The sequence below is a fragment of the Pyxicephalus adspersus genome, chromosome W (genome assembly GCF_032062135.1).
Source record: "Pyxicephalus adspersus chromosome W, UCB_Pads_2.0, whole genome shotgun sequence".
NCBI lineage: Eukaryota > Metazoa > Chordata > Amphibia > Anura > Pyxicephalidae > Pyxicephalus > Pyxicephalus adspersus.
The window spans coordinates 8046904-8059457 of NC_092870.1; the positions used below are offsets into that span (position 1 = coordinate 8046904).

At 42.7% G+C, this 12554-nt stretch overlaps 1 protein-coding gene across 1 annotated transcript; it reads right to left on the reverse strand.

Annotated features, from left to right (window-relative positions):
* Positions 1-10626: 10626 nt before the first annotated feature.
* On the reverse strand, positions 10627-12028 carry LOC140342843 (protein FAM161B-like). Its single transcript, XM_072429215.1, has 3 exons — positions 11890-12028; positions 11561-11778; positions 10627-11481 (listed from the first exon to the last, which is right to left on the reverse strand). The coding sequence occupies exons 2-3, from the start codon at positions 11773-11775 to the stop codon at positions 10968-10970; spliced, it is 729 nt and encodes a 242-aa protein (XP_072285316.1). The 5' UTR covers positions 11776-11778; positions 11890-12028; the 3' UTR covers positions 10627-10967.
* Between the last annotated feature and the right edge of the window lie 526 nt (positions 12029-12554).

A 12554-nucleotide genomic window follows, 5' to 3' on the forward strand; every position in this document is an offset into this window, starting at 1 on the left:
ACCATTTGCACAATCTATCAGAAACAACTGCAATATACATGGAATACAGATTGGGGACTCTTCACATGTCATAGGATTATTTGCGGATGATGTAATTCTTTCATTAACAAACCCACAGGTCTCACTTTTAGATGTGTTGCAAACAATTGTAGAATTTGGATCGGTGAGCTACTATAAAATTAATGACGCGAAATGTAATGTTCTACCAGTGAATGTCTCACCTTGTTTACAAAAGCAACTATCGAAGCAATTTCCATTTAAATGGGCTACATCTAGTGTTGAATATTTGGGTATCCAACTAACTTCATCACTATCATCTTTAATTAAGGCTAATTTTTCAAATTTGATAGAAATAGTAAAGAAAGATCTAGTTAATTTATCCAAATTTGAATTATCCTGGTCAGGACGAATAGCGGCATTTAAGATGGCAGTACTACCTAAAATTCTTTATTTTTTTAGAACCATACCGGTGGTTCTTCCTAATTCAATCATCTTGACATTGCAAAAGTTGTTAAAGAAATTTATATGGTTTGACAAAAAACCACGGATACCGCAATCACCCATGTTTAGAGCAAAGAGAGTGGGAGGAATGGGAGTTCCTAATATAATGGATTACTATCTGGCCTCTTTAATGGATCATTTGGAAACTTGTATAAGGCCTGATATAAATAAAAGATGGTTAGATATAGAAAGAAGGTATATACCAACTGGAAACTATCTAGCCTTTTTATTAGCTACTTCACGCTCCTATATGGAGATAAAGCCGTGTTTACCCCCAATAGAGGCTATGATATTTATTTGGAAGAAACTTAAAAATAAAAAATGTACTAATACACAAGGTACCTTAATTCCAGTGCCTTTGCATTATTTTGAGCTCCTAATCCCAAACCTCAATATTCAATCCTGGCATAATTTGGGATTTCAATATGTGTCGGACTTGCCACGGTTCCATTCCTTCCTTAATACTTTTAAAATGTATCAGATAAATCATTTTCTGAGTTCTCTCCCAGAAGGAGAGTTTTTGATCCCAGAGGTATTTTGGAATAGAACTCAGAAGATTACCCGTAGCAAACGCGGTATTTCAATATATTACAACTTACTTCAAAATAAGAATATTTGGAGTAAAACTCATGCTTTTATTATATGGGAGCAAGACTTAATGGACACGTTTACTCTTTCCCAATGGAAAACTGCAATCAGTTATAGTTATAAAGCCTCTAAATGTACATCACATTGGGACAATTACCAGAAAATTTTATATAGATGGTACAGAACACCACTTAGATTAGCAAAATTTGTACCAGATTACTCTCCATTGTGTTGGAGGAAATGTGGAGAATTGGGTACTTATTTACATATGTTTTGGGAATGTAGGAACATTCGTAGCTTTTGGAATTCTATCTTTGTCCTAATTTCAAAGGTTACAGGATTTTTTACTAATCCGAATGTAGCATTAGCACTGTTAAACTTGGGACTGGAGAAATTTCCAATTTGCTTCCGCACGATAGTTACGCATATCCTTACTGCCGCTAGGATTGCAGTAGTTACTAAATGGAATCACTCAACAACTCCTAATATCTCTGATGTTGTGCTGAAATTACATTCAAATTATTACTATGAACGTGCTTTAGCATATAGCAACTTTCAAGCCCATAAATCTCATTCAAATTGGAATATGTGGGAAAAATACCTGCCTACCAATCATTAAAACTGTCTAAATTTGTTTGGATCTATATATACTGTAATGCTGTTAATTGTTAATAACATTGACCATTGTGTTTAGTTATCTTACTTTCTCTTTCTTTATTGTATTTTCTCTTTGATATTTAATACGATATTAGACATAATGTACTGTTAAGTTTACCTAATTTCTTTTTGTCTTTCCTTTGTATCTTTTGTAATTACTTTTAAAATTTTCAATAAAAATATATTTAAAAAAAAAAAAAAAAAGGTCTTGCTTTCAATAAATTTTAAATCTACAGGATATTTTCTCTCCTAGGGTGACAACATGCTGCTTAGCTTCCAAACTGTTAAGCATTCTTTTTTTTCTCTGTGTTTGAAATACAAGCAACCACCCCAATGCAGGCCAACCCTGTTGTAGATACCACAGTAAATCTACTGGTAAAGTAGAACTTAAAGTGCCACTTTGAACATTGGCTATCAGGCAGGTGGTAGTTGCAGAAAGGAACAGGCAAGGTCCCTTTTGCAGTAACTGTTTTTGCCTGTCTGATCACCACCTAGCTGTCAAATTGTGTTACTCTTCTCATGCACAGCTCAGCTTTGCTTGCCAAGGAAACTGCAATCCTAGCTTCCCTTGTGCATGCCAGAATTAAATAAAGTGTGGGGGTTATGTCATCCCAGCCAATTGGGATGGCCAAATATAATAACCATCAAGAAAAGATGGCAGTGCCTTGCAATAGAATAGGGATAGGTAATGCGTTGCTGCTGGAGCATACACATTCACAGAAACATTTATACAAAGTCTACAGGCCTAGAGAGGGACAACTGTACCTATAACAAAAAACAACAATCCTTACCTACCGTACTTTACAAAATTGAACTATTTCTCTGAGTTCAGTTCTACTTTTTTTTCAGTTTCTACTTTTTTTTTCACAACTGAGGATTGTATCTATTTACTAAACAACTATCTTACACTGATGTTACAATATCTAAAAGAAGTGTCTGTTTATTATGCTACAAACATATAGATAACATTGGGCTCTTTAGACCCCTGAACATGGAGACATTGACTACAGCACAGATTCCAGGTTTTATTTACCAAATGCAGGTTGAAGCAGACAATCTATATTCAGACTGTCAATGTTGATCTGTGTTTAGCTGGTACAACCATAACAGTGTTACTAAATAAGCCTCTGCAACTTAAAACGGTCACCATGAGTGAAAACTGCTGTGGTGAGGACATACCATAAACCATTTTTAATGGTTTTTAATTTTAATTTACCATCAAACCATAAACCATTTTTAATGGTTGGTGCTACCTAATGAGGTAATATAGTGTAACATTTTTTTAAAAAGCAAAATTTTATGGCAACAATTTCAATTTTTACAATGCCGATTGCAGAATAAAAATACAAAAACAGGTTATTATAACATATGAAGCCAAGACAATGCCCCTGATTCATCAAGCAGAATCGGATTATCGGTCGCGCATTCGTATTCGGGATCCGAAATCGTACGCGATCGCGCTATTCAGCAACTGAAAAAGATCGCGGCCGGAGCCGCGCATCTCCGGCAGCTTTACACTGGCGAGCGTGTATTAAAAGGCACTTTGTGAAGGCTGGAATCCGGCTGGCAGTGAGGCGAGTGTACGCGCACACTCGAGTCCGGACCGCGGTAATCTGCGATCGATGGCCGCGCGTACTTTCGCGCTTCCAGCGAGCGCGGATTTTATTGATGAATCAGGGGCAATGTGAGGGATTCAGCATAGAGATTAAATGCAATAAACTGTTGAAAATCAAATACCGTGTCTGGGGCGTGGCTACGAGATGGCGGCATGAGGAAGCTTCCTTCTGAGCTCCCGCCGCTTCCACCGCTCTATACAGTCTGGCAGCCGCTGCCAACGATCTCCTCCCCCACAAACCGTATACGACAAGGCTCGTCTGCCCCGGAGCACGTGGCGCCCTTCATGGCGTCGGTCCGCTCCTCTCCTCCTCACTCAAGCGTGGGAGCCTCTGCAGCAGGTCCTGCAGGCTCCATGACTCACTCCCCTGCTACCCCAGGGAGCCCGGCATTGTTTGCAGAAGGTTCCCGGGACTCTGCCTCCCCAGAGCCCAGCATCAACTACGCTGCACAGCAGACACCTGTTTCTCATGCCATGCTGCAGGAACTTTTTGCCACATTGCCCACAAAGAGTGACTCAGAAAATATGCTGGCCAGGCTAGAAGGCTCCATACGTGCAGATTTAGATGCAGTTAAGCAAAAGGTGTCAGCAGTTGATACTAGAGTTATGGCCATGGAATCCTCTGCTAGTGCTATGCAATCCTCTGTGACCACCCTAGAATCTGATATGGGCCATGTTAAATCACAGCTTACTTCCTTACTGCTCCGCACTAACGACCTGGAAAATCACAGTAGGAGAAATAATGTATGCCTCAGGGGGATCCCTAATGCAATGGCTAATGCTGACTTGCACGCCACTGTGACTACCATTTTCAACATGCTTCTTGACCGCCCATTAGATACGACCATTGAACTTGACCGGGTACACAGAGTGCGCAGTATCCGAGACCGCAGTTCAAATCTACCTAATGATGTGTTGTGCCGTGTTCACTACTACACTTTAAAAGGGGAGATAATGAGAAAAGCTTGGTAGCTAGGTCCTGTGGACTTTGATGGTGCAAGTATACAGTTATTGCTGGATGTCTCGGTACAGACCTTACGTATGCGCCGTGTGCTCCGCCCACTATTAGAATTGATCCATTCTTCGGGGGCATACTATAGATGGGGCCACCCATTCCATGTATTAGTGACGAAAGGAGGATAGACATTTGCTCTGCATCGCCATGCACAACTTCCTGCGTTATTCTTTATGCTAGGAGTGGATCCGATTGTAATTCCAAACTGGCTGGATTTTCCTACAGAACAAGCGGCCTCTCTGCTGCGAAACCGCAGGAGAGATTTTCCCCGGAGACCTGTGCGTGTAGCGATACAAGGAGAAAGGAACACCCCGGGCCCCACAGCCAATGAACCTTGATCCTCACCCTATTGTGCCTGGCGTCTCTCTGGGACTAATGGTTTGTGCTCCTCTGGAATTGTTGGCAAATGTAGTAATGCTATTACAGCTGATCCAACCTATGACTTATGTTCTTTGCAACTTACTGCTCCTACTGTTTTTAGGTTTGGTTGAATTGTTAAGTGGGTACTATGTGCCTGCCCTCTGACGCGGTTTCCTGCGGAAATGTTAAGTCTGATCTGCAAATGCGCTTTGATTTTAGCTACCATTTATTGTTTTTATGTGGTAAATTGAAATGCTAGAATATGGCAGGTAATACAGAAGAAAATGCCTAAGTTATGGGCAGAGCTGCTTGGTACTTAACAGGGATGGTTTATTGTTGTCCTGATGTAATGTAATTATGGTGGGTACTATACTAAGCTGTATACTGCAATGCAACCCCCTGCCTTAGCATTTTACTCCTCCCAACAGGTTTTGAAATGTTTTTTGGGAATAGCTGGGTCGCCTTGGATCGGGCTGTCATGATACAGTAGCTACTGCAGTGTCTTCAAGGTATTGAGGGGCTGACGGTTATGGTCTTCTTTAGTTTAGTTGCTTACATGGCCCTATTTTTCTAGATGCTAAGGCAGGTCTGAAAGCCTAATGTACAACTGATGAGTTTCAATGTGGCGATAGCCGCAGGATGACAATCGGCTTCTCTAACTTTACTGTTCTATGCCTTTTCCCTCCGTGCAGCTCTAGGTTATTGATGTGTTACATGCAAAAGTGCTCTTATCCATAATGTCTGTATGTTTACTGATAATATTGGTGGGCAGGTCATTCAGTCCAGGGTGAGTGGTATCTGAGACATAATACTGCCCACAGGGGTTGCCCCTGGAGGCGGAGAGGTGGGCACTGTTTGAGCCCGACCGCCTATTACCGCTGGTGTCGTTAGATACACCGCTGACTGTGGATTGTTCTGAACAAAAGATTTTATACAGGTCTGTATATAAGGATTTGTTCGATATGTTTTAAAGGGTAAATATATTATCCTAGCTGGTTTCCTTCTTATCCCTGATTTACCTGGGGGGACAATATTTGTTTTTTTTTGTTTTGCATCCAAGTTTTTACTGTTGGCAGATCTTAGAGTGTTAGTTATTTCAATCAGACGCGGTGGAGGCTGGTGGAGTCATGCCTATGTTGAGTTCCACTTCCCCCACTAGTCCGCTCCTCTTCCTAGTGGTATAGGAGCTAGGTACTGACTTGCATTAGTACTACCTGGTGGGCTTCGGCTGCTTGACCGGAGCACTTTCCACCATCCTCTTTCTCTTCACTCCTCTTCCTTTTCCCCTCCCTTCCTTCTTGTTTTACTTTCCTTTACCCGCTCTTACCCCCCCTTTCTTTTTTTTTATCTCCTTGTTCTGGTTTTCCTTTCTTTTCTTACCCCTCCCCACCCTTTGAGTGGTCCCAAGTCTACCCCTTGTCCCCCCGTGTCTCTTTTCCTTGTTTTTCCCTTGTCTTCAGTGAAATTATAGGATAATTGGGCAGCACAGTGGCTCAGGGGTTAGCACTCTGGCCTTTGCAGCACTAGGTCCTAGGTTCGAGTCCCAGCCAGGACACTATCTGCATGGAGTTTGCAGGTTCTCCCTATGTCTGCATGGGTTTCCTCCCACATCCCAAAAACATGCAGTTAGGTTAAATGGCTTACCCCTAAATTGATCTTAGACTACATTAATGACATATGACTATAGTAGGGACATTAGATTGTGAGCTCCTTTGAGGGACAGTTAGTGACACGACTATGGACTTTGTACAGTGCTGTGTAATATGATGCTGCTATATAAATACTGTATAATAATTGAAGAACTCTCTCAGCACCCATATGTCACTAAAAATCACATCCATCAAAGTTAAAGGTCTCAATTCCCCAACTAAACACTCAGTGGTATTGAATTCCCTCAACAGCCTAAAATGTCAAATAGCGTTTATACAGGAAACGCATTTCCGTCACGATAAGGTACCATCACTTAAAAACAGTCGTTTTCAGACAGCGTACCATGGCTCATCCCCGGACTCAAAGCCCAAAGGTGTTAGTATTTTGATTGATAAATCCCTCCCTTGGACGCTAGTTACTTTGAAGGTGGACCCTGAAGGGCGATACCTCTTAGTTAAGGGGAAGATCCACACTAGATTGTTTACCCTGGTTAACTTGTACCTCCCTAATACTAATCAAGTGTCTTTTTTGGAAGAATTCCTCGAGGTTGCTGATATGTTTGCGGAGTTTTGGTGGTGGGGGGCGACTTCAAACTAGCATTGGACCCAGCCCTCGACGTTTCTAGAGGGGCTTCCCACCTTCCTCACTCTGTTCTACGGCGCCTAAAAAGCCTTTTACACCTCCATCAGCTTACTCACATCTGGAGAATACAGCACCCTAGCGAGCATGACTACACCTTCTACTCTCCTGTCCACAAAACTTATTCACGAAAAGATTTTTTCCTGGTCAAACACGATTTTATCTCCCAAGTACAAAGTACAGAGATAGGAAATAAGACATTTTCTGACCACGCCCCGATTTCGATCACTATATTCTCTGATGTTTCCTCCCCAGGGGGCAGTTCTTGGTGTCTAAATGAATCACTTTTGTCTTTGGGTGAATTTGGGACTCATTTAGAGGGAGAGATATTGGCCTTTTTTGATAGGAATGAAGCGTCTGTCACTAGCCCGCTGACTGTATGTGAAGCACATAAGTGCTATGTGCGCGGTCTGTTAATACAGCAAGGCCATAGGGTTTAAAAAAAGAGCGCCAGCAGCTACTGACGCAGCTGCTTCAGGATCTATATGACCTAGAGACTAGACATAAACGTGGTCACTCCCCAGACACGGAAGCACAATTAGTAGAATTGAGAGGGAGCATAAATATGCAGTTCTGTTTTCAAGCAAAGTCTCAACTAGATAAATGCAGAGCTTTTTTCTATGAATACAATAACAAATGTGGGAAAGCTCTAGCGCGTGCCATAAGAGTCAAAAGGGCCCGTACCTTTATTCCTCGCATCCAATCAAGTTCTGATACCCTACTACATCACTCTCAGGATATAGCTGATGCCTTTGAGGAATTTTACTCCAAGCTCTATAATTTAAGGGGGAATCCTGAGACATGTCCTTCAGGCACAGTTGACACAAATATGCAGGAATATCTAGCGGCCTCCGGTGTCCCTAAGATACCGGAAGAAGCCCTGGCAGCTTTGGATGCTCCTATCACTTCAGTGGAGTAACAAGCAGCTATTACCAATGCGCCCACAGGTAAGGCACCAGGCCCTGACGGGTTTACCCTAGCTTTTTATAAGCGGTTTCTCCATCAACTCTCTGGCCCATTTTTGACGGCCTTCAACGCACTTTCCCCGGAACACCCATTGCCTGCTGACTCCTCCAAGGCCTATATCACAGTCATTTTGAAACCTGACAAAGATGCTACGATGTGTGCAAACTATCGCCTGATATCGCTTCTGTGATATTAAGCTTTTTTCTAGCATCTTACCGCGTAGGCTTACACCCATCCTTCACCGCTTATCCACTCAGATCAGAGTGGTTTCCTCCCACTTAGAGAGGCGAGGGATAACACTACAAGCACGCTGAACTTGATACACTATGTGCATATACACAAAATCCCTTCACTGATCTTCTCGGCAGACGCCGAAAAATCTTTCGATCGCGTGAACTGGATATACATGCAACATGTCCTTAACTTTATAGGGCGTTCCCAGCAGGCTGCTTACGTGGATACAGGCCCTATACAGGAACCCCACCGCTTCTGTCCGAGTTAACGGAATTCTTTCCCACCCACCATATCACAAATGGCACAAGACAAGGATGCTATCCCCCCTACTCTTTATTCTGCTCCTCGAACCTTTATTAGGGCACATTCGCAAGAATCCAGATATTAAGGGGGTTAGAGTAGGCTCCATTGATCACAAAGTGGCTGCATATGCGGACGATCTTCTCTTTTATATTACTGTTCCCCAGGTGATCCTTAACCAACCGGCTGAAGGAGTTGCGTTGATATGCTCAGTTCTCCATTCTAAAATTAACCTCCAAAAACCAGAGGTGTTGGACATTAACTTACCAATTGAGTTATGGAAAGCGTTAGCCCCCTCCTTCCCATTTAAATGGGTGCAGGGTTCTATCAGATATCTGGGCACTAATATCCCTGCTGACCTCAGAAGAGTAGTAGAATTGAACTTTGTACCACTTCTTAATTTCATACATAGTGATCTTCAGCGATGGTGACAACAGACCTTTTCTTGGTTTGGCCGGTGCAATATTTTAAAAATGAACATCATGCCACGTCTTCTTTACTTACTCCAAACGTTACCTATACGTATCCCTCTCCATTTGTTGCATAAAATTCGCTCTGAATTCCTGAGATTTATCTGGAACACTGAAACCCCTCGCCTTAACAAATTTCTTCTTCGACTCCCGAAAGATCAAGGAGGGATGGCCTTCCCAGACCCAATATTATACCACAGACCGGTACATTTGACCCGCCTGGTAGACTGGTGCAGACACGCCAGCTTTAAGGGGTGGGTGACCCTGGAGGACTCGATGTCTCCTGTAATGTTAAGCGTAGCGGCATGGTCCCCGATTGAGGATATGGTTGCCTTACGCCGACACCCTCTGATAGGTGAGACGCTTAGAGTGGTGGCAAGGTATTTCCGTGCAGAAGGAATTACTGCGTTCCCCTCCCCTATGTCCCTTATCCTGGGCCACCCCAAGTTTCCGACTAGCAAGAGAGACCCAGTGTATAAGATCTGGATTGAGAGTGGTGTTTACCGGGCTACCCATTTTCTGCACCAATCCCAACATACAGGTACGCTGTTACACATACTTTGGAGCTGCCCTGGTCTAGCCTCATTCTGGGCGGATGTCGTGGATATTGTACAAAGGCTGACAAAAGTGTGGATACGGGACAAACCGGAGCTTGCCCTGCTCCATGTATCAGCAATGTCGAGGAAATGCTATAAAAAGTTGTTACTGCGCCATCTGTTAAATGCGGCCAAGGCCTGCATTCCCCCATTGTGGAGACTCCGCCCACTGTACAATGGTTGACCAGGGTGAACGATATACAATATATGGAGGAGCTTGTGAGATTAGGGTATCGGTCCTCACACAGACCTATACGTACCTGGTATTATTGGGACGAATTTAAGACCACTGCAGATTATTTGCGGTTGCTCCGCCCACTGACATGAGATTATGGCGCCTCCACTGTTTTGTCAACCCTCCCTCCCTGCCCTTCCCCCCCCTTGTCCCTTGTCAGTCCCTCCTCCTCCCCCTCCCTTTCTTTCTCCCCCTCTTTTTTTCTATTACCTAATATAAAATCAGCAACCACTGAAACCTGATAGAAGATTGCTTATTTCTATAACAGGAGTATAATTATGTGCTTTTATTTCTTATTACCACAATGTGTCATACTGTATGTTGTTAAAAGAAAGGGTGGATAAAGCCCTCATGGTAAACATCTCCCTTCCTTCCTTCTAAACCAAGGAGATGTACTTGTCACATCATACCCTACCTAAGAAATGTGTTAACCTTTTATTCTCAGGCTGCCATCTTCAAAAATAAGGAATGTGCTTTTGTGGCAAACTTAGATAAAAAAGAAATTCTGCATACCTAAACTTTATACTGCTGAAAATGTCAGTGCTTTTGAACAAAACTACAATTACAAAAAAGGATCATTATTTAAAAAGTGCACAAGTATTTTAAAGAGAAAAATTGTGAAAACAGTATTTTTTTTTTTTTCAAAATGTTTTTATTAAATTTTTCAAATATACAGAGACAAGTAAACAAACAAAACCAGTAGGGTAACATAAAAAAAAAAAAAAATATGGAATGTATATTTATATAAACGTACTCTGAAAATCTCTTTACAGATGCACTTTGGAGGTATGTGCAAAAAAAAAAAACACAACAAGGTTGCAATAATACACTTGCCTCTATAGAGCTCAGTTCAGTAAGATAGTATATTCTTTCCCTGTACCCCCTAAATCCAGCCTTTGTTAGTGACAAAACCCCTAACTTATAACACCCTCTTCCACTACTAGTAATACACTATTTTAGCAGAACCAAATTACATAGGGAATAACACCCTGCGCCCTCTATTTCTCAGATACTATACATTTATAGAACCCAAAACCCCCGGGTTTAACACCCTGTCCCCCTACTCCATGGATCTAACTGGGTATAGAACCCAGGGTATAATACTTTGCCTCTTTACTTTCTAGGTCTATTACACTTTCCTCTAAAATCTCCATTTACACAGGGAATACCACCTCTCTTCCCAGGGTAAATAACATTGATGTATATAAAGTTCAGAAGAAACATTACCTTTAAGCCGATCGCTGACTGATGGGTCCAGTACAGATTTGGGAATGGGTTTGACAACACTCTGGGTTTTTTGGGCTGGGGTCGTCATTGGTCTCTCATATGACTTTTTCCTTTCCTCTGATAGAAAACGAAATGGTTTCTGCATGGTCATAAGCTGTTCCTTTCTTCTCTGTATGTCAGACTTCCTGCGTTCATCTTGTTGCTCCATGATGTCATGGTAGAGTGGAAGTAGAACTTGGGCTGGGACAGGCTGAGCCCGAAACTGCTTATAGCACTCAATGTCCTCTTCCTTCATTTCATGCACAGGATCTGCCCAGGCCTGGCCTTTGTGTATTTTGTCTCCCTCTGCCACACTCATTTGAAATGGTTTTGGCACTGTCATGGTATTGGAACTTCTCTTAGGCTTTTCTGTTGTATTTACAACCAGACTAGAAGAGGAATCAACAGCTTTACCAACCCATGTCAGTGGGGTCACAGGAAGTAGGCCTGTAGTAATACACCACTTACCTCTGGAGGTCCTGATTCCTGGGTGGAGGAGCAGAGAAGAACCTGTGGAGACTTCCATCATCCACACCCTGGGAGCTCTGCACCTCATACAGACCAATCAGTTTCTGCAGCTGGAGGCTGTTCCTACTCTTCAAGGAATATAGAGTATCCAGGAACTGACGGTCACTGTCGTCTCCATCCAGACCTCCACCTCCTCCGGGATCATCACCAGCCATGTCCTACAAAAGTTGTATATACATTAAACGGGGACAGATGCATATATAAAATGTAGAAAATGTAGTGCAGACGGGTGTATACGGTAGGTGGGTGGGGGATAGAGAAGGCTATACCGTAAGTAGTCGGGGGAGGTCCTGTCTTCTATGATCTGCAGCGTCCGTTATGTTAGCAGTTTCTATAGAAACCAAACACTTCCAGAAGTTCGCGGAAGTTAATTGACGCCATCTTCGAATTGGGCAAGTTGTGAAAAAACGTAGGGATGACGTCATCATTCGGCGGCTGGAACTATTGACAGGTGTGTGGAGGGCATTGTGCTGGTTCTTGTATCTCTTCTAGAACTAGGTAATGAGACATGATCGTATTTCTCTAGCGACAGAAGCTTACACTCTAATGTCCCTCAACAGTTCCACACTACTTTTATTTTATATTTCTATGGATGAGATATACTGCTGTGCGGTACAGAGAAAACTGCCAATTCCATCAAAGTCTGTGCAGAGGAGCTGACACTCTAATGTCCCCCCACAGTCACACACTATTATTATACATTTATATAGCTCTGACATATACCATAGTGCTGTAAGAATCATCATGCTGTATCTGAGCAGGGACAGTGCTGGCTGCACGTGCTGATGAAGATGCAGTGACCATTTTGGAAGGAGTGGCCTTGATTTTATCCTTCTTACCCATGGATTCCTGGCTTGCAGAAACAGAAGAACGCTCCAGGAATCGATCCATCCAAGTCTCTGCTAGGCTGGAGAGCAGCTGCACACAGGAGGGG

Coding starts and splice junctions, on each gene's coding strand:
- LOC140342843 (XM_072429215.1), bottom strand. CDS start 11,775: ATGGCTGGTGATGATCCCGGAGGAGGTGGAGGTCTGGATGGAGACGAC. Junction 11,482..11,560: donor AGGAATCAGGACCTCCAGAG/GTAAGTGGTGTA, acceptor TTCCTCTTCTAG/TCTGGTTGTAAATACAACAG.